At 47.6% G+C, this 23,060-nt stretch overlaps 1 protein-coding gene across 1 annotated transcript in view; it reads right to left on the bottom strand.

Annotated features, from left to right (window-relative positions):
• ARMH4 (armadillo like helical domain containing 4) overlaps nt 1-22,279 on the bottom strand; it is a gene marked incomplete at both ends in the record, with an annotated part of 65,752 nt that extends 43,473 nt beyond the window's left edge. The window contains 4 exons of the mRNA XM_082485914.1: nt 1,620-1,871; nt 17,289-17,507; nt 18,768-18,980; nt 20,950-22,279. Of these exons, the coding sequence (XP_082342040.1) occupies nt 1,620-1,871; nt 17,289-17,507; nt 18,768-18,980; nt 20,950-22,279 (2,014 nt within the window). The remainder of the gene's footprint in view (nt 1-1,619; nt 1,872-17,288; nt 17,508-18,767; nt 18,981-20,949) is intronic.
• Nucleotides 22,280-23,060: the final 781 nt, after the last annotated feature.

Below are 23,060 nucleotides of genomic sequence, written 5' to 3'. Positions count from 1 at the left end.
GTGTGTGGGGACACACCTCAGAGTTTACAAAATGCCGCCTCTCTTGAACACTTTACAAAGCATTGGCACCCTTAGCCAGGATTGACTGATTTCAGAGGCAAAGCTCTACCAAGCCACCCATCCTGGTATGTATGGTCCTGAACCAGGCAAGTAGCTTTAAATGGTCAACAGCTTAATGCTACCTTCTCACTATTGCCAGCAGTCGTACGGAGCCCACCAAGCCAGCCCATCACACCCCTGAGTGTAGACAATATGCTGCTCCTCTCACGTTTTCTCTCAAGGCGTCACAAAGATCCTGCACTAAGGAAATGAATAAGATAAGAACACAAAGCTTCTGATGTGACTCCCATCATAACCCTATGTTTCTTAGACACTTTTCCTCCAAGCACAGTCACGTACCTCTCATCCAGCTTGCCAAAGCCAACCACAAAGCCATTAAACACTTCTAATTATTCCCCCACAACAGCTCCTGTCCAGCCTGATGGGATAACAGGACACATGAAACAGATCTGACATGGAAATCATCCAATACAATGTTTTTCAAGCAAGAGGTAGTGGGACAGGGAGATATCAGACCTGATGCAAACTCAGTCCACCCTCAAAGAGCAAAACCCTCCTACAGAGATCTTGAAATATGCTCTTTGATTCCATTCAAAGGAAGCTAACAATGCTAAAGCAGGCTGGAAACAGCATTACAGGGGAAGAATTGCCAGGTTAAATCAGAACTTAACACCCAGAGGAAGTGATCGTTCTTATAACTCAACATATAAAAGAGTTTTGAGGTTTCTTTATTCGATGAGCCTCTCACACCAGCTAGTTCTCGAACAGTCAGACACAGAGACTTTCTGTATAGACATGGTTCGGTTCCCACCAATGCACCTGAAAGGTTCCTACTGCTCTTGACAGGGCTTGGCTTGGAAATTGAGTGTCCTGGGAAATGATCCCAGTGCCCTGAGTCAAAGTGGGCAAGTTCCCTTCTAAACTCTACCTTGTCCCACAATAGCTTTGACTTCTGTCAGACAGACATCACATATATAAACAACGATAAGCTATTCCTAGGTGGAATAAATTAGTCCAGTCATTAAACACAGGGCCTATACATACAGTGTAAAGTGTATAAAGCTTTATAGTGGCTTTGCAGGTTTGTCTTGCTTAACACTGCCAGCACAGGGTCCCATGCCTGGACCACACACCCCTTAAAAATGCTGCTGAAGTAGCAAATGTGCCAATTAGCAACTACCCAATTTGTTTTGTCCTCACAGGACACATATCCCTGCACAAACCCACCTCAGGCAAAGGGAATGGAAATTTCCCCAGGAATCGCACCTGAGAAGTTATTTATTTGTTCACCCTTGGAGCAAGACAACACTAAGCTCTGGAATGAAGGAGGAGGTCTGGAGTATTCAGAGCATCTCTCCCCAAAATGAAAACTCAGGTCATGCTGCCTGGGACCCATCCCAGTTCACCCAGTCTTCACTGGTGGATGAGGTTTCCTCAGAAATGAACCAGTTGTGTGTTTAGCTTGAGCCTTCTCAGCACAAGGGGCTGTCCCGTGCAAAGTGAAGAGCAGGAGACATGTCCTCTGTAAGGGTAAAGGAAGAAGGGACTTTTTCTCTTACCCAGACCCTGGTTCTGCTGCTCCCACTCGATGGTGTCGGGAACCTGGTAGGACACCCCAGCCAGCTGGGCCACAGGGTTTTCCAGGCCAGCTATGGGCTCCTGGGAGGTCTCCCCTGGAAGCGTGAAACCTGGCAGCTCCGTGTCACCCTCCATGCTTTCATCCATCGAATCTATGTCTTTGTCCTCCTCATCTTCCTCTTCCTCCTCTTCTTCTTCCTCCTCCTCTTCATCCTCTTCCTCTTCCTCACCTTCTGGCCAGGGAGACACAAAAGCAACATCATAAAAGATTGCACAAGACAGAGGTTTATATATCTCTATAGGTGAGCACCAAGAGAGCCAGCTGATACCACTTCTCCAAAGGCAGACCAGCCGAATGAACTTGTGCCTGTTTTCTAACAGGAAAGACACCCAAAGGGGTTAATTTGGAAGAGCTCACCACCGTTTGAAGTTGCTAAGTAACAATGAGATGTTGCCTTAGACTGTCAAATGCATTAGTGGGAAATACTGTTATTTTGCTTCCTAACAGCAGAGTACAAACAAGCACGTGCATGTGTACAAATACCTGAGTATATATAATTATAGTGCTCTCTGCTCAACTAATTTCAGCTCAAGTGAGAACTATTTCCCTGATTTCAAGTCTTGGAGGCAGCAACAAGTCAGTTCCATTTTTAACTTTTATTAAGGTCTGAAAAGGACACTGCTTTCCAGCCCAATTAGACTGATACAGCCCCTCCTCCAGAAAAAGCATCTCTCTTTGATGCGTGCTGGCAGATCGGCTCTTGGGTGCAGGAGAACAGTGGTGATGGTAGTGATCCTCAGCAGGTTCGTACTGGCACTCCCGTCACAACGGATTTACACCAGACAAGGGTATGACCAAGGAAGACTTAACTCAGTATTGGAAAGAAGGCGGCGCAGCCAACACTGTGCAACAGCAGATATAAATGTGACGTCGAGGAAACCCCTGTGGATTCTCCACTAAAGCAGATACCCATCTTATTCCAAAGCTGACTGTACTGTTAACATATTGAGCCTGGAGAACATAAGGCTCCAGAGAGATCTTATTGCGGCCTTCCAGTACCTAAAGGGGGCCTACAGGAGAGCTGGGGAAGGACTTTTTACTCGGGCATGTAGCGATAGGACAAGGGGGAATGGCTTTAAACTGGAAGAGGGCAGGTTCAGATTGAACATTAGGAAGAAGTTTTTCACTGTGAGGGTGGTGAGGCACTGGCACAGGTGGCCCAGAGAGGTTGTTGAGGCCCCGTCCCTGGAGGTGTCCAAGGCCAGGCTGGACATGGCCTTGGGCAACCTGGTCTGGTGGGAGGTGTCCCTGCCTATGGCAGGGGGGTTGGAACTCGATGATCTTCAAGGTCCTTTCCAACCTAAACCATTCTATGATATGGAGAGATAAATATTCAAACCATATTTCATTTCTAGAATCTAAAATGGCAACACAAGAACAACTGGGGAACTTTGGGGAAGCTATTTAGTTTTTGGCTATCTGACTTGAATTAACTGGGGGGAACTGGCCTCCTTCCTTTGGCCTCTGCTTCACAGACAGGGATATCTAGAGAAATCAGTGTACATTATAAAACCACGGCATTCACTGTGCTGTTACATGGCATCTCCTTTCCTTCTAATTCAAGGATTTGCTTTAAAACACTGCATGTTTTTTCCAGCTCACCAGACAAGACAATCCTGCTTGCCACCTTTCAGTTCCAGCCCTGCATTTCATACAAATGAGCTGCTGTTTGAATTTAGCTGCATCATCCTGCTATAGCACAGCTTTCAGTACCTGGAAAGAAATGATCACTCCTGCAAACAATTATACCACACAGAGCATCTAATGGAGCTTACAGGGATGTAGTTAGCCCCTTAAATTCCCATTACATTTTATAGGCAGTTTCTGTCTTATAATGTGCCCGTCGTTTCAAATCAACATGAGAATTTTCTCTATCAAACTGCATGTTTCCATACAAAATACACAGCTTTTGTAAACCTGAGAATGGCACCTGGAGAGTGCTTGCAGGAAAGCTGCAAAGACAAGTTAATGTAGGTCTTTTGCCTCTGCTGAGAGCAACACAGCTATAAACATCTCCAAACTTTAATAGCAAAAACACTAAACAGCTAGCACACTGGAGAGGAGGAACATGAACAGAGGTTTTCCCTAGATGGACTGGGTGAAAAAGCAGCCAAGAAAAAACAGGGATCAGATATTTATCTCTGAAAAACTAGTTTGGGACAAGGCTTTTAGAAGCTTCTTGCAATTTTAGCAAACCGAATCAGAGACACCTGCCAGGATCTAGTTTTGAAGCAGGAGATAGCCATCTTCGTACCTCCAAAGTCTAGCAGGCAGCCAAGCTGAACACCCAAATTGAAAGTGCCAAGACTACTTATCACATCCGATCATCACCAAGCTACATCAATCATCACGCAGCCACAGCACAAAGATGTGAATAATGTAGTCCTTGTAGCACAATCACTGTGAGGGGAAAAGAAAAGGCTCTTGACTTGTTTCCTTCTCCTCTCTAGCTCATTCCAACTTCTGAAAACAGCTTTTTAACCCCCCATCCCAAAATGCCAACAGCTTGCCTTGCTGCAAGGTGCAGCGCAGAGCACCACTTGGTGGTCACAAGGAGGAAGCTACGCTTCTTAAAAAATCACAAACTTCACAAATGTTGTTATTTCAGGAGCAGAACCGCAAAAGGAGCCCGGCAGCCGTGGGCAGGATGCACGTAACACTTGGTAGTCTCATAAGATGGAAAATGAAAGCAAGTATCAAACTGCTGAATCTCGTTGGAGGTTTGTGCTTCACACACCAGCCTTTTACAAAACTCACCTTTTCCCTCCTAAACTGGCACTTGTTGGCCTTTCAGAGGCCTCAGCAGCAGCTTTGAAGAAAAGAAACAGAAGAAACAGAAAGCAGCAAGAACTGAAGGTGCAAAGCCCAGCAGATTCAGAAGTCATTTGAATTTTCATGTGCATTTGCAGTCCATTGTGAACTACTTTGTGTACCACGCTTGTACATACTCTTAAGCTTCAGCTAGGGATCATCTTACCAAAAAAGAGAAAAACATATGATGAAATGGTAGCATCTCAGGGTCAAGGCACTAGTCGCCAACCAAAAAATATGCAAGTATAAAGTTTTCTTGGCCACAGACTTGAGCTTATCCAAATCGGGCATTGACCTAGAGCCCAGCTGTAGGAATGCTCCCGAACATCTGACAGTGGTGACAAGTGCCCCTCGCGCACTGAAGCAGGCAGGTACACAGCACCTGCAGCAGCTTCTGCTGTGAGCCATCCTTGCTCTATAGATCTCTATGTGTTACATATAAGCTGATCCTGTTATCCTGTTTGCATGCACCGAACCCTAGCTCTTGCTTGTGACGTGCCACGTGGACCTATCAAGGAGGGATGGTATCCTGTCTGCTCTCCTGGTAACACCAGGAGACTTCAGCACTGGAACACTTACAGTCCAAGCAGACGTTCGTATTTTCTACCGCAGTGAGGGCAATGCAAGAGTAGTCTAGGGCAGAGTTAAAGACTCATCTCCAAGAGTGAAGAAATCACTGCCACTCTTTGACAGACTAAATAAGCACTGTATTCTGTAAAGCAGGCTCTGCTTCGCCTTCACTGAAACAGGAAAGAAAAAAAATCAAGACACTTAACACCTCCCTGCTGTGACAACAGTACAACCTAAGAAAGATGCAAGCAGCAGGAATCCCTAGTAAAATGAGATTCCAAGTTCACATGTCAAAGATTTTAGTTTTGAAGGACTTAACAACCTTGTAACAGGCATTCAGATTTTCAGGTTTGGAGAAGATATAGGAGAGGACCAAGAAAACGGATCTGAGACATAATAACAAATTTTTAGTGGAGTTTTTGGGGGTTCCCAGCTTCAACAGTAGTCACCAGTAACAGCAATGGTTGGGCTTTACCATGGGGCTCCAGACTGATCCATTAGCAACATTGGTGATGTCCATAGGATAGGATTCACTATTTCAGGGTGGCAAAAGCTCCCTATGCTTGCTTCAAAAAACATTTTTTCACTACAAAACTGTACATATCCATGATGACTTCTGCAGCTAAGCACAGAGAAATGAGACCACTCACACCTCCTTCATGAGGCACTTCTTGGACCCTGCAGAAACCCACAACCAGCAGTGTCTGAAGCAGCTGGACAACAGACAGCATCCCCCAAGTAAAAGCCTCAGCCCGTGATGGCAGCAGGGCCCTTGCAAACCAACTGCAAAGAGGGACCTTGGCCCTCCTGGACTGTCCCATGCTGCAGAGAAGAGGACCACAGGGCAAGCTCTTCTTCCTGGCAACTCAAAGTACCAACAACCCATTCCTCATAGATGGCTTCACGCTTCTCTATGGACTCCACGCAGCTGCAGAAACCTATGCTCCTCCCGAGCAGGAGGAAATCGGAATTACTCGCAGTGCTGCTACTAATGCAGGGCAGTGGCTGTAAGCCCATACTGTGGGTGAGCAGCACCAGCAAGGCACTGGGCATGGTGCTTGGTGCAAACACTGCCATCAGGAACGTGCTACAAATAGGCTGCGATGGCAATGAAGAAAGTTGTTTTGGTATAACAGCTTGTAACGAGCTGAAGCTGAAGCCACTGTTGACATAACCTTGCTGAAGGCAACAGAGTTATGTTGGGGCCTCTGTTTTCAATTGAAGAAACCTTCATTGAAGAGGGATGTTTCTATCTTTAGATATTTTGCATTAACATTTGCAAACGTTTTTACTCCTCAGAAGACTGAAGAAACCATCATTTGTCAGGTTTAGCGCACAAGAGAAATAGCTCGCTGTGCCCTGAGCTGTAAGAGTCTCTCATTAGACGGTGATAGATTAACTCACAGTCACAAACTGAATTCAAACTTAACAAAAAAACCAAACCAAACCAAAACAAAAACACTAAAAAGGAGATTGCAGGACAAAACCTGTAGGTCTGATTTTCAGGACAAACTTCTTAGCAGGGCCTGCTGCGATAGGACAAGGGGTAATGGTTTTAAACTAAAGGTGGGCAGATTCAGACTAGATATAAGGAAGAAATTTATTATGATGAGTATGGTGAAACACTGGCCCAGGTTGCCAGTGAGAGAGGTGGGAGATGCCCGATTCCTGGAAACATTCCAGGTCAGGTTGGACGGGGCTCTGAGCAACCTGATCCAGTTGAAGCTGTTCCTGCTCATTGCAGGGGGGTTGGACTAGATAGCCTTTAAAGGTCCCTTCCAACACAAGCTATTCTATGATTTTCTCTATCCTTTCCCTTCCCAGCCTCCTGCACACCAAGCTCAGAGGACAATGATGTCTAGACAGTAACACGGAGCATCAGCGTGCTTCATGAGCCTAAGGCATCATTCTATACAGTACTCAGTACTGCAGGGTCTGCATGCCGAGCAGCACCTGATGAGTGCCAAGTAAGGTGTGATTAACCAGCAGCCAGCACTAATTGGTTTCCAGTGATGAACCCACCTTTTGCATGACTTCAGGAAGATGCAGTATGCCGAGACCTCTCCTGTACAAGCACTGAGCAAAGGCTCCTGCAAGCTGAGTGAAACCTGCAGAGAGCACAGATCTAGAAATCACCTGCATAATGTGCCCGTGAAGTAAAGAGCAGCCCTATGGAGCATGATGACACCCACCTGTGCTGTGACAGGGGAAGCTTGGGTTCACACACTATTGAGCAAAATTCTACTTTTCAAGAAGTTTTGGCTGGCCAAAACATGACAGAGGACTCAGGGTCTGCTTTGATCTCTGCACCAGCCCCACAGACACCAAACTAGCCACCTAAGTGGTATCAGGATGCTGTCTCTTAGGACAACGTTTAGATCAAAGCTATCCCTCTTCCCTCCACCTACAGCTCTCGTCATTTAAGAGAGCAATGGGATTCATAAGTGTTAAATTACAGACTTCAGAAGGCTGGATAGAGCAAGCTATAGGAGCAGTCATGTATCAACTTGTGCCCTCGCTATAACTCTCTTGCAGTATGAAATCAGTCCCACCCTCTCCCAAGGACGCTGCACCAGGGTGAGAAGAATAACACCTATTTCACAGATGGGCCAAGCATCCAAGGAGGCTATTTCTTTTCCTCCTGTGTGTACTGGAGCCACTCACAGGGAAAAAGGGCAGGAGGGGCAGACTGAAGTGCCTTGCCCACCATGCACCCCATAGCTTATCTTCTTCCACTTCACACCCATACGACAGCAGTGGGCCTTGGTTACCCACGTAGGCATACAGTATAGGAAGCAGAGGAGTGTAAATAACAACAGGATTAGGGATGAGGGACAACTATGTTCTGTCGCCAGAAGAGAAGGAAGAGGTGTTAAGAAGTCTCTGCCAAATTCTTTCTTCCAGTGAGGTTCATTTTCTGCATTGTTTTTATGACCACAGCTGCCCGTCAAGGCAGGAAGGCTTTTTTAGGACAACGCTCTTTTATTATTAATCCTCTGCTTTCACGTGATCAGTAAGAACATCACCATCCAATGTCTCCAAAATGCTGCCAAGAACAATCACTTGTGACAGCTTGGAATGACATGGCTGGTAGGAATGTAGATGGGCTCTCATCATGTGCAGACAACTTTCTGGGCAGGGTACTGTACCATGGTGGGTCGAGATACCCAAGCAAGCAGTGGGCGCAGAAGCTATACAAAATCATCAGGGTAAAACCCCCACGCTGATGAGTTCAGCTGAGCCCAGCCATGTTCACTGCAAAGCTATCGGGGGTATTTGCAGACCATGTTGCATGAACATAGTCTTAAATGCTTTGCTCCGGAAGGGGAACCGAATCAAGCACAGCCTCTCTTGGGAAGTATCAGCATCTGGCCTATTGCACAGGGCCAAGGAAAGAGACTATTGGGAAGAACGCATCTGTTGGGTGGGATCCTACCACACAAAGCAAGATAACCTAACCCTACCTATATAAGTTTCAAGAGAAGAGAAATTACATGTCCAAAGCTTTTCTGTAACAGGAAAATCCTTGCCACATCTAGGAGAGGGAACAGACCCCCGGCAGCAGAGCTGAGCTGATGTTTGAGCTCCAGGAGGTCTTCAGCATCCGCTTGCCAAAGCCCAAGAGCTACAGGAGCCACTTCCCAGCGGAACGCTCTTCGACACTGCAAAGACAGTACAAGGAGAGATTTGGATTCTGATCCTAACCTACTTCCCCCCACATCTGAGGGGATGCACACTTGCTTTTTCACAGTCCTGATTCATCGCTCGTCACAGGGGATCCAAGGCACTGAAGAGCTTTCGGAAAAAAAAAAAGAAAATGAAAGAAAAAAGGGCAAAAGATATTCCAGCAGGGACCAGAAAACAATCATTCCTAAGAGCTGCATTTCCAGCAGCACTCACTACAAAATTGCTTTCACACTGAGCCAGGCTAAAGAGTAGGTTTAGCAACACAAGGCTGTTTTAAAGGGGGGAAAAAAAAAAACCAAAAAACAGAACGCTGCAGAATACGCAATATGGATTATAACAAGTTTGCTTGCTAGTTTGTTGCAGAACTGCTCTTCTAACTTGAGGTATGCAGTTGTTGAATGAGCCAGTGTAAAAATGAGGACAAGAAAGAGATGATTTGTTCAGCGAGGGCATTCAAATCAGTCCAGATTTTAACGACCATGACCTGTAATTGGACAGGACAGAACAAGACAGATGAAGGCAGATACAGAGCTTACTTCTCTCAACAAAATGCTTTCACATGGAAAAGAGTTGCGGGCATGGTAATATTTTTTCCAATCACAAAAAAAAATAAGCCCCAGCAGAGACGTTAATTTCATTTTCTCTTGCAAAAAGCTGTTTGATGTTGTATCTTCAGAAGTATCCAATTCAACCACGCTGCCTGGGAAAGGAACAACCACCAGCCCTAGAGTTAAGAAAACATTTGATTTAAGATTCATTTTCTGGACAAACCCAGCATGAATCCATCGCAGATGACATAAATTAGGGGGTGGATCTGTTATTACAGGCAACAGTATCCAGGTTACCGAGATTTTTAGCTCAAGTCCTATCAGGTGCCAAGAGGGAAGATGACCGCAAGCCCACTCAGATCACTCCCAGTCAGAGCTCACACTTCCGTTTAAGTCCTTGATCACCCTTCTGCAGCCTTCCCTGTCCTTTGTCAAAGGTAGTGCTTCTCCCCAGGGTATTTTCATGAAGAGGTTCAAAACGACACTGCTGGCTTGTCCTTGCACCCACGTGGCCCGAAGTGTTGATGTCAGCCAGGAGTAAACATACCATGAGATCCCCCTCCCTCATTTAAAGACAACTTGTCCACAACTTGTGGACTTGTGCAAAGCATTTGACACTGTCCCACACAATATCCTGGTCTCTAAATTGAAGAGACATGGATTTGACAAATGGACCACTCAGTGGATAAAGAACTGGCTGGACAGTTGCACTCAAAGAGTTGCGGTCAACAGCTCAATGTCCAAGTGGAGACCAGTGACGTTCCTCAGGGGCTGGTACTGGGACCTGTACTGTTCAACATCTTTGTTGGGGAACATGGACAGTGGGGTCGAGTGCACCCTCAGCAAGTTTGCTGATGATACTAAGCTGTTTGGCGAGGTAGACACGCTGGAGGGGAGGGGTGCCATCCAGAGGGACCTGGACAGGCTGCAGAGGTGGGCCCAAGCCAACCTCATGCAGTTCAACAAGGCCAAGGGCAAGGTCCTACATCTGGGTCAGGGCAATCCCAAGCACAAATACAGGCTGGGCAGGGAATGGCTGGAGAGCAGCCCTGAGGAGAAGGACCTGGGGGTGCTGATTGACAAGAAGCTTAACATGAGCCAGCGGTGTGCGATCGCAGCCCAGGAGGCCAACTGTATCCTGGGCTGCATCAGAAGTGTGGCCAGCAGGTCAAAGGAGGTGATTCTGCCCCTCTACTCCACTCTCGGGAGACCCCACCTGGAGTACTGCATCCAGCTCGGGAGTCCCCAATATAAGAAGGACATGGACCTGCTGCAGCATATCCAGAGGAGAGCCACAAGGATGATCTGAGGGCTGGAGCACCTCTCCTATGAGGAGAGGCTGAGAGAGTTGGGGCTGTTCAGCCTGGAGAAGAGAAGGCTCCGGGAGATCTTATTGCAGCCTTCCAGTACCTACAGGGGGCCTACAGGAGAGCTGGGGAAGGACTTTTTACTCAGGCATGTAGTGATAGGATGAGGGGGAATGGCTTTAAACTGGAAGAGGGCAGGTTCAGATTGAACATTAGGAAGAAGTTTTTCACTGTGAGGGTGGTGAGGCACTGGCACAGGTTGCCCAGAGAGGTTGTTGAGGCCCCATCCCTGGAGGTGTTCAAGGCCAGGCTGGACATGGCCTTGGGCAACCTGGTCTAGTGAGAGGTGTCCCTGCCTATGGCTGGGGGCTTGGAACTCGATAACCTTCAAGGTCCTTTCCAACCTAAACCATTCTATGATTCTATGTTATTAAGAAAAAAATAGAGCCTGTGACTCTTCCCAGAAGACAAGAAATCCTGTGTCAGATCAACATGAGATATAGCATCCCACCTGCACAGGGCACGAAGCAGAAATCAAAGAGCTAAACCAATCTGCAGGGTGGTTTGCCCTGGTCCCAATGCCCAAAGCTCCCCAGAGAGCAACACTATCCCCTACATGGACCGCAGCCATCAGATGCTCCGGAGGAAAACGCTCCTTGCAGAGCCTTCAGAAGAAACTGCCGCATACCTGCTTATCTGAATCCACCTCCCTAGAGCTCCGAGGGTAAACTGCTTAATCCCCAGATTAAAACAAACAAAAACTCATTAAAAACTTTCAGCCACACAGTCCAATTACCTTTCAATAGCAACTGTAGGGGGGTTCTACTGGTTTTGTTTAAGCTTGAAGCTAAGCATGGGAAAGCTACAACATGAAAGTAAGATTTAAGTGAACTTTAATATTTTGGACAAATGAGAAGTCAGATACAGTTAAAAATTCAAGCGTAGCCTGGCCAGAACAGGAACCAAGGCAGGTCAGACTAAGAAATGTCATCTAAACTGCTGGAGCCAGAACAGTGTCAGAATACCACAAACACCACAGTTACTTCGCAAAGTTTCATTCCCCTCCCAAAAAACAGGTGTAAGACAGCTGTGCAGCTCACCACCACCCAGAGAGCTGCTGGACAGGCACATACTATTTCCCAGACATCTGGGAAAGACAATGCAATGATTATAGAACCATGGAATGGTTTGGGTTGGAAAGAGACCTTAGAGATCATCCAGTTCCAACCCCCCTGCCATGGGCAGGGACACCTCCCACTAGACCAGGTTGCTTAAAGCCCCATCCAACCTGACCTCGAACAAATGATACTTTAAAACCATTCCTAGAGATTCTTGCAGGAGCTGCCGTTGGAGACCATAAAGTCCAGCAGATACGGTATTTGAGTGATAAAGCCCTGGAGCATGTTATTTGGTACAGTCAGCCACTGGAGAGATCATGGGGTTTGAATTTTGTTCAGGCTTCCAGTGCATCCATAGCAGAGCAGCGTGGCCAGACCATGTTCTGCCTCCCTCTACAAGGAAGCGCAGACAAGGTTGAGCACACAGGCTGCACACAGCAGGAGTTCCCTTGCTCCTCTTCTTAGTGAGCCTTTAATTAGCCTAATACCCTCCTAGCTGTTCACCCACAAGCTCCCAACTCATTAAGGGTTTGATCACCCTCCACACCCCTCCTTCCTCAACTCTCAGGTGGATCTCACAAAATAAAACAACTCACCACCAGATTTAGCAGCAGAGTTGTTGTCTTTGGTCAAACACTTTTGGGAAAAGAAAAATACTTGATTTTGATGCAAAATTGTCACAAATTTTCTTCTTTTTACAGTTTTCCACTACAAAGGAGGAGACTCAGGGATGAACTACCATCTACTGTGAAGAACATGGAGGTCAACCTGCACCAGAGGGATAAACTGGAAGCAAGACAAAAGTGTGTACTGAAAACATTTATTAATGAATTCATTTTGCTTGTGCTTTGTTTTAAATCTTCTGTTCCTTGCCAATTTTGCTGATATCCAAAGAGCTGGTGAGGAATTATAGTACCAGGCTAGTTAACCACGCTGGGCTAAGTGTCTATCTTATTTACACCCCTGCAACCTCATTTAAATTTTTAATGGGGTTGCAGAGATTTAATGAGGTAGGTCTTAATCCATGCAGTCAGGATCCAAATAGCAATCCCAGTCAGAGACTTGAGTTCCAGCAAAAATACTCTTCACATCCAGAAAAAGGCGGCTCCTGATAACTGTGACACAGCTCAGAAGAAAAGCATAAGGAGAGTTAAAAAGGGTCTTTTCTAAAATTATGTAAACAGCTACAAGTTCTGAAGTATTTTCTCAAAAAAGGCAACCACTGCCCTCACTTCTGAAGTATGACATGCAGCTTAGATGACTGTGTACAAGAACAAGATGCAGAGGAAACAGAAGAGAATGGAGAAGATGACTAGGAGAGCTCTTCTCACTGAAATTAGTTAAGCTACGGTTTCCTTGGAAAGGTAAACTTCAGTACGCAGGTCAGCAAAGAACAATAGGAACCGTTTAAACCCAGACACAAGTAGGTATTAAAATATCACTAATATGTTAAGGTCAGAAAGCCTAAAGCTTCATACTGGCACTGTTCTGAAACAGCCTTTAATGCAGCAGACAGAACAAACACAGTGCAACCCACAGCCAAGGTTCAGAGGGGAGGTACCCCATGACCACAGGACACTGGATTTGCTGGTCCCAAGAGCAGTGCCAGCTGTGCTTCAGCATCAAGGGGCTTCTCCACAGCCAAATGCTGCATCAGGTGGGGGCAAGCCAGCTAACCAGGCAGAGTACTGGAAACAGCGCTGTGCTGTCCTAGGCAGCAGATATCCAACACTGCCTTTCCAACCCCTCCACCCTAAAGACCAGGATTCTGCCAGCTGCAGGTTGAGAGCCAGCCTGACTAATGAGGAGCACTTCACATTCAAGAGCTACATGGCTCAGATCTCCTCCCTCTAGAGCAGCTGACTTTAAGTTGCCCATTTTCAGAGCTATTGACTGTTCTTGACACCACACAATAGGTAGAGCATCTCCTGCTTTTATAAAGCTCTAAGCACCCTCCATATCCAGCAGCCTACATGACAGCTGAACCATGTAAGCAGCCCACATCCCAGCAACTACAGCCAAGAGGAATCAGCCTTAGGGCTTACACACTGTTGCAGAGCAGTTTTGGAATTTTGGGGGGAGGTGGAAGAGGTGCACACACACCAAAAATAAAAAAGGGCTAGGCAAGTCAAAAACACCAACAAATCATATCCTTTTTATCCAGTCTGTGATGGGCGATGCATCACTCTTGGCAGCAGGCTAGTTCCATACTAACTGCTGGTTTAGGATTAGCATGCAAGGATGACATGGCCTTCAAGATCCTTGTAGGAAGCATGCTAACCTACCTTCTGCTTAGTCTCAAAGCACCCCTGGATCACATTCTGTACACAACAGTGACAGGAGCTGCTTGAGGACCAGCCAAGGGGAGCCAGCTGCTGTTGTGCTCTGGCCACCAGGTTTTAGCTAAGCACCACAAGGGTCTTGCAGGAGAGGGAACATGGCAGGCTAGTTGGCACATCAGAAAGTTACACCTGCCAAACGCTGCCATGCTCATGGAGTGCAGCCATCTCTACCCATACCTATCATGGTGGATGTTACGGCAAAGGAGTCTAGTCCAAGAGAAAAGCGGTTTCTTTCAAGAGAGCCACTTTTCAGAATGCATTGGGAGACTTACACAGTGGTCCTGAGCAAGCAAACTGAACTAGATTATACATTTGGAACCTAGGAGCCCCAGGGAAAATACTGCAGTGTCTAGCTTGCTAGAGACACACAAATTCCGGGCACAGGAACAAAAATATATAATTAAGTCTCCCAGACAAGTAAGCCTCAGCCTCTGCTGTGTCCCATCCCCATATTCTATAATCCCTTTTATAGGATTTCTCTGACTAGGAAGGGCAAGTAGAACCAGTCTCACCACAGAGTCAAGGCAGGAAGATATTTGTTGCCCAGCTAATCTCTCCAGAGTCCGCTAGAGAGGAAGATACGCTTATCTAGAGACATATTCAAAGCACCTCATGTTTGTCTGTGCAATTTGAATTTTAAAACAGTTTTGCATCCAAGCCAGGTAGGTGAATATACTGATGCAATTAACTGCAGGCAGTTTGGCACAGATGGTCCCCAAGAAACAGAGCTAGCTGAACAGCAGGGGTTTGTATTTAATGATGAACCAGGCCCACAGCGAGGCAAGTGAGCAGGCCCCACTGAAGGCAGTGGAGACCAGCTGAGCTCACTCAGCTCCTTCCATTTCTTCCACTGGTGGGCAGAGCACAGTCTCCCTCCAAAGGCCCAAGATCCCTCACTGGGGACCCAAGCATATGCCTGCAACAGCAGTGATGTCTGACCTTGCAACCCACAGGAACTTGAGCACCCTGGGCTGGAGCTCAGTATTCCTTTACAGAAAAGCACTCCCAAACATCTTGTATCTGACAGCATCTAGATATTCCAAGAGTAAGAACTAGGAACTGTAATTTTGGGGGAAACAGAAACCAAGCTTCCAAACACTACTCCACCACAAGGATGTGGTACCCCCTTAATTGCCATTACATGGAGAAAAATATATTAGAAAGCGGAGTTGCAGCTCAAAAGCTTCCTTTTTACTTAAGTGGGGCAGTAGCATCCCCAGGCAGAAAGCCTATCCCCAAGTGGTATTTGTCCCATTTTACAAGATGTGGGTTGGTGATCCCTAACACCAGGGAAAATTCTGACTCACCGCACTAAGGTCTGGGTGGATCAGAAGAGATTTAGACCACAAAAGCTGTGCCAGTTGTTAAAACCACACAGCACACCAGAGAGCACTGTGTCCCTTGGAGGACAGGCACCTGCAGAGCTATACCCCAGAGCCAAGAAACCCACAGCCTTCTAGTTGAGTCATCATTTAGGAAAGCCGGTCCTAGCTACAGTCCACAGTTGCCCTTCGAGGAGCTCAGAGCTTGTTCAAGAGCAGAGCAAACAGGCCTGTGGTTGCACAAGAGCGCTCCGTAGGAACCCAAGAAAGTCACAGCAGTCCTATGTCAGAGCAGAAAAAAATGTTTTTCTAAACGCCTATGCAGAAAGTCTCATTAAATAGGGAGAAGCAAATGCTCAGTTAAAACGGAAATCCCTCTTATCTTCCTGTGCAGAAAACCAGGCTTCTAAAGGAGATCCCAGAGGGCTCAGAAACAGTTTAGCCTCCTGAATCACACTGCTCTGGCTAAGCAGAAACCTTATTTCCCAGCCTGAAAGATCAGGTCTCCCCCCCCACACACAAACCCTTCTTCCCCTGCTACCACTCTCCCATCACCAGCACCACATCCTCACATTGCCAGATATAGGCAAGACTCATCCTGGCAAGGGGAAAGGGGATCCTGGCATCCGTAGCTGGAGGCCCAGAGAACTCATGGCAGGCTTCAAAGCAAGCCGCAAGCCTGAGAGAGGGCAGGAGCTGCAGCACCTCACCCATGCAGCGAGGAGGGCTCCCAGCTTCTGCTGCCCTCTAAACTTAACAGGAGTGGGAGTTATTGCTTCATGCAGAGGAAGGATGCTGATTAGCTGTTGTCTATGGCACCCCACATCTAATCAGAAGAAAAATACCATCTGGCATGCCACCTCTGGAGGGCTGCCAACCTTTGCAGTAAAATACGAAGGCAAGAGAAGGTCAAGAAAGGAAGAGGAACAGAGCAGGCAGAAAGATTAATCCCTGCCAGGTGGTGTCAGTCCAGACACCAGAGCACAAAACTGGATGGATGAGCAAGCAGAGAAGAGTTTAAGTAGGAGAAAGAGCAAGAAGCAGAAGTAAAGCAATTCTCTGCAGGAGAATCATGGATGAGCTGAAGAGATAGCAGATCTGAGCTGCAGACCAGCTCTAGAGTAGAATCCACTTTACCTAAACCTCTCTTGATGGGTGTTTGCCTGGGTGGAGTTTGCATCACTGGGTTTCAGCTACCTGAAGACATCCAGGGAGCAGAGACTACAAGACTGGCAGTGGGCAAAAGCAGTTTGAGAAGGGAGCCCAGGGGTGAGGCAAGGCTGGAGGAGTCAATGATGGGACAGCAGCTTAGCAGGTAGCTTTGAACTAGAAGGTCATCTCAAAAGGGGATGCATCATTTGCCTCTCCCAGCAGTGTCACAGGGAGTGTAAATAGGGCATCACTTGTTCTGGCAAGGTTTCGGCCAGCTGGACACCGAGATAGCCATCTGATGTTGAACATGCCCCTGCACTGCACATGGCGAGAATTTTGGCAACAGGGTGGCACGGGCTCTCCAGCTTTCTGAAGATGTTTCTGTAAGTGTTACCTGGTACAGAGGCTCTGCAATGGATGTACACACCAGAAGTTACAGGTGCACAGAGCCAGACTCTACTGCAACCATAATACCACTGTTGCTCCCTCTCCAAGGGGAAACCCCATCCCTCCTGCCACAGACACTTGAGTTTCAAGCATCCTCCATGACACTGTTTGCTGCTTGCTTCCTGTACCTCCTGGAAGGGGACAGGTTATTCAACAACTTTATTAGCAAACATAACATATGCACATAGCTGCATGCCAAACAGACAAATCGGGGAGCTCAGTGTCAAGGCAAGCGGGCCACTCTGCATGAAACCACCCGTCTTTTAGCCTTGTGATCAGTGGTACCTTCTGACTCCAGGCGGTCCAGCCCATAGGTCACAGCTGTACTGATCTTCCTCACTGATGGAAGAGCTGTCCTCCTGACAGAAGATGCCATTGATGCTGGAGTCACTAGGACCACAGTTCTGCTGGATGGCTCCTCTGTCTGTCCAGACTGGGTAGCAGACAACCCACCAGGGGCTGGAACAGCCTTCTCACTGGTGACCAGGACCACATCTGTGAGATCTACAGAAGACACAAAGCAGGAGCAGTTTGGCACAACAATATTCAAAACCCCACTGTTTAAGAACTCCATAATGAAAACTTAACTCAGAGTGGAAGTTATTAAACTCTTGCCTCTTTCAAGATGTGCAAGTGGCTCTGCTGTAATGAAAGCTTCTCCTCCAGGACAGCCAACACAGGAGGTTCCCCTTAATGAGAACTCAGCTATGTTTTACTTCCATTGCTTTGAGGACTCCTAGTCACCACCCCATAGCAAGATCAGAGCACTGAGACACTGGTAGAGATCTGAACCAAGTAACAGATCTAATTGTTTATTACAAAGATAAAAATTAGTTGAATTTATAATTAAATCCCAGAAGCAAATTAATTAGTGGAAACTGCCAGAAGAGCCTTCTCTCCCCTACAAGGGGACCTTAATTTAAAAGATACAATGCAAATAGGTTTTTCTTTTGATGCCCTGAATTATAAGAATTACCAGAAAAGCTGCCCAGCAGCAGTTTCATTACAGAGGTACCTACTACTACAGAAATACATTCAACCTCAAAGTCAGCTTTGCGCTAAGGGAACCCCTGCTACACCCCTGTTAAGGAGACAGGCTCCTACGCATACCTGCCAAGGGGACATCAAGCCAGGCAGCAGCAGCTGGATGAACACGGCTGCTTAAAGCATTTCTATACAAGCTGAATCAACTCAAAAAACTCACCATTCCTCAATGGAGTGGAATGCAGGCTCATGCACCCAAAGGACTGCTGGACTCTTGCAAGGGGGTCATGCACACCACACCACCTCCCCTGCACCTGCCATCGCTCCCATGTTGCTCTGATGTTTGTTCTTTGGGCTGAGCATCAGCAATCAGTGACTGCCTTTGGCTCCAGAAGTAAGAGCTCTCCCTCCATAAATAAAACTGGCTGAAATGTCTAAGGCTAAAAGTCAGCTTGCTAGCAAGGATAGGTGTGGGGGCTTTGTTTATTTTGGGGTAGGTTTTTTTTTTTTTAAAGTCTCTACTCCATCTTTATTTGGGGCAAAAAGAAAAAAAAAAAAGCCACATATACTGGCATATTTCAATATGGTGGATCTGTCAGCATAGGCAGAAAGCAGTGGCAGCCCAGGGCTAGAGGCATCCCGCAGAAGGCTAGGAAAAAGTCACTTAGAATACAGATGCTGAGTGTTGAGACTTCAGTACCCAAGCACTGCTATTTGCTTCAGATGTACCATTTCATCTTGTGTGGAAGTGGACTTGCATATACCAAAGCAGAACCCTACCTTCTACATCTGGAATGTTTGTCATAGAGGAAGTACCAGTTGCCACCAGCACCTCAGTGGTACTAGGAGCAGTTGTCATCTGGGTGTCCTCCCCACTGTTTTCCTGCAGAAGACTTGCAGCTCCCATTCCCTGGGTAGCACCAGGCTCCAGTGTCACGACTGACAGAGCAACATCAGCCTCCTGGGCAACTGTTGTCACCTCGTGAGTAACACCTACAGCGAGAACGCATGTCAGTACCAACTCACAGGACAGCTGACAGTAACAAAGCAGAGGTTTGAAGGAATAGAACTCCAGGCAGTAGCATTTCTAGAGCCACAGAGCAAGCAGCAGGTCCAGACAAGTATCATTAGGACAGTGCAGCACGAAGACAGATGTGAGAACATGCATAACAGGAATGAAAGCAGCAGAATGAGTCCTCATTTTCTTAATTGCCCCTTTAGGGACATGTGGCTTCACCAGGGAGCAATGCCATGGGAGCACAGCACTGCAGACCTGTGGTGTGAAATACCATTCAAAGCAAGTGAGGCTGCCAGAGCAGCGCTTTTAGCGACCAGCTCTCATGGCTACAAGACTTCAGTTTTGTAGAAGGGTTTATTTTTGTTGCACAAGTCTTATTGATAGTGTTGTTTCCCCAACATCTGGGAAACAGCAGAGAGGGAACCTGCTGACAAGTCAAGTGCTTATAAATTAATCTAGAAATTAATCAGTCAGGGTGCAGCACCAGTATGCAATTAGCTTTCCTTCTTTTACAGCAAAAGCTAGATCTTTTGGATGCAGTGAGTGGGAGTTGTCCTTTTGCCTCTGTAGTCTAAGAGGGAAGATTAAGATGCCCAGCAATTAAAACAAAGTTGCAAGCCCCAGCTCATGTTCCTCATCAGCCTAGGAACATGTCATTGTCCAACACCTGACCAGACTTTTTTTAGGTGCACCCCCTATATTTTAAACACTGAGTAGAAACATCAGTGGACTGAAGGTGTCATCTCTGCAGGTAAATACAGTACAGGGTGACAACATCAGCCCATGTGAGGCTGTCAAGGAGGAAGATTTCCTCCCACTGGAAACAGATCTGGCACAAAACACTGGAGCTGTGGCCAGGCCCTGACTGTCCACTCTAGGGTGGGGAGACAACACCAGGAGCTTTTGTTACAAAGGACAGCACAGAGCTCCAGACAGATCTTTTGATCTGAGCATCCTCCTAAAGTCATGGAGGACATCAGTTACACACAGGCTACTGTGACAGCTCACTTATGCCTGGATTTAGAAAGCATTTACAGCCATCCATTGCCTCTGCATCTTCTGCACTGACTGCAAGTGTCCACAAATAGCAGTTGACAGTCAAGCGATCCCAGATGCCAATTCATTTAACCCCCAAGAATTATTTCCCTCTCTGTTTTGCAGGGCTTCAGAGTGAGCTAATGGCTCCATGTGCCACATCAAAGGGACACTTGGGGAAGCGTTATCCTCCTTGAAACCAAGTGTTTAACCAGTTGGTCAGAGGCTGGGCTCCCTAGTCACTGGAGAGTCATACCAGAGGGTTATTCGAAGCAGATTTACTTCTCTGGTCAGAGAGATACCTACAACCAAACTAGAGCTGTACCCCCTCAACCACTATGTGAACACCAAAACCAAAGCCCCTGCTTTGGTAGCAACACACATGCACAACTTAATGAAGTTCACAAAGCAAGTTTTTTTGTTTGTCTTTTTTTTTTTAACTAGCACCAAGTCTCTGCTGACAAGACTCCAATCCTCTAGAGACCTCCATAATCAAGTACACCCTTCAACCTCAGGCTCAGCTGCCACAGCCTTTCCAGTCTCACCTTTCCTGTTTGCTACTACAGCCACCCTCTCCCAGCTGAAGAGGCAGCTCAGTGCAGCTGCTTCACATAACTGTCAGGACAGGGTACCACCCAACACACTGTGCCCACCTGTACACAGGGACATGATGTATAGGAACAGCCAAAGCTCAGCAGTACTTTATGGATCTGAATTGCCTGTTTAGGCTGTTACCCCTCCACAAAGGTCCATAACCTTTCCTGCGGGGAAGAGATGTCCTACCTCTATTGCAGGTATCAAGATCACACCTTTTTCCCCTTTATCTCCTTGAAAGGAAGCACAGGTTCCCACACACATCCCTCCTAAATCTGCACTTAGAGGCAAGTGTCTTTAACAGGCAAATTTTACCTTTCCATGAGCTTTCCGGAGTAGGAGAGAGATCAGACTGTGTATCTGTCACCACAGCAGCCTCTGGCTGTGATGGTGGGATGCTTCTCTCCTCCTCTGCTGTGACTGCATTTATGCTCTCCAGTGAGCCAAGACCAGCCGTGTCTACACCCGTCAGGTTCGCAGTGTGGAGAGCATTGCTGCTGCCCGTGGAAGCTGCTGGCACCTCCTCCCCTTGCACTGGCACTGTGCAGTTGGTCTCCTCAGCAAGCCCAGGAGTTGGTGGAGGGGATGTCGGGGATGGCAGCACTCTTGTTGCATCCTCTTCCTCCCCCACGCCTCCCTGTGCGGTCTGGGATGGTTCTGTTGCCCCCTCTGTCACCTCCTCATGAGACATGCTTCCCCCTTGATTTATGTCCCCCAGCTTTGTGTCATCCCAGTCAGGTGGTACGGTGTCCACAGGGTGGCTGGCAACAGTGCCAGCAGTGGCAGGCAGCTCTCCCTGCCTGACACCCATCCCTGCTTCCAGGCGGGGGGAGGCCTCAGTCACCACAAGGGGATGTTTTGCAGCCACAGATGCTCGTACAGCCAGGAACTTCAGAGGGCTCCCTGTGCGGGCTCTTGGCGTTCCCACCTCAGAGGCCACACCATGGGCCTGGGGAGTTGGGAGGACAGGGTGGTCACTCGCCATTTCCCAGGTGGGAGAGCTGGGGTACAGTGTGGGCTGGGGAGCAGCTGAGGGGCTCGAGCTGCTCTCTACCTCCTCCTCCTCCACAGCTGTCCCAGAAAGGGGGCTTGCCGAGAGGACAGCAGAGCTGCGCTCTACTTCAACACCACCCTCTGTGGCGCTCTCACTAATGGGGCCACCAACAGACTCCTCCTGGACAGCAGGGTTCAGCGTGGTCACAGCTGTGGTCAGCATGGCCTTGAATGCATCAGCCTCATCCAGCTCTGACTGTGTGGGACCAAGCTCCTCCTCATCTATGGCAGCCACTGCCACAGCAGAGGTGTGAGCACCCAGGCCCTGGCTGCCTGGGACAACATGGCTCGGGCTTACAGGCAGCATTTCTCTTTCTGCAGTGAAAGCTTCATTTAGGGGCGCCCCAGATGGCTTTGCTGATGCTCCACATGGGTCTTCAGAGACAGACTGCTCAGAAGGGCCCAGGTTATTTTTCCAGTTTTGAATGTCTGTCCTTTCATCTTCTACCCCATTTCCTGCCCAGGGGCCATGCTGGACCTTTGTCATGTCCCTCTGCTTCTGCAGCGGAGATGCAAGGCATGGTGGACTGGAAGACAAGAGCAGGATACTGCAGGTGACCACGCAGATGTTAAATCCTATTGATCTACTCATAGCTGAAAAGAGATGTGCCCAGAAGTCTGCAAGGCTGACAAGTCCAGAATGCAAGACCTAGAAAGGAAAAAAAAAAGAATGGAGATTACTCGTACCCATAACCATCTATGACCCAGGGCCTTAAATAAATGGCAACAAGTTCCAAGCATGCTAGTCTAGGGCCAGTTCTGAGCAGACTCCCTCCTATACACGCCAAACAACTGATCCCTCCATCTATTTTACTGTTCCTAGCCTACTCAGTCTGAAGTGTCATGCCAGACAAAAACCACATCTTGATCTGAAGTCCAAGACAGACCTTGCCAAGCTTTCGCCCCAGTGGTAGAGTACTATGTTCCACGCAGCAGCCAGACTTGCAAGTGTATGGTGAGGAACAACCTGTTTGTCCTCTACCAAGTCCAGGACTGATGCTTGTCAGGGCCAGACTGAAGTGTCAGGCCCATTATGGCAAGCCCTGTCCTGTGCATCGACACAGGAGGACACCAGGGAACTTGCACAGAGAACAAGGTGGGTCTGTAGAGCACAACAGAGGACCAAAGCCAAAACAGAAGGCTTTAGAACTGCATTAGTGTCATGTCCTGTACGAGCTCCTTGGCCCCATGGAGAAAGGCTACAGCCTTGAGAGCAGCACTGCTGCATTAGCACAGCATTTATGCTGCACTGCACCATGGAGGCACTTCCAGAAAGTTTCAACTGTATAATCACTGTATGCTTCAAGAGTTTCCAAGAGAGCACTGAACCAGTAGCCCAGCAGTGATCCAGCCAGCTGACAGCCTGTTCTTGG

This window comes from Vanellus vanellus (assembly GCF_965231255.1).
Source record: "Vanellus vanellus genome assembly, chromosome: 6".
In the NCBI taxonomy this organism is placed as follows: Eukaryota; Metazoa; Chordata; class Aves; order Charadriiformes; family Charadriidae; genus Vanellus; species Vanellus vanellus.
This window is presented reverse-complemented; position numbering and strand designations above follow the sequence as displayed.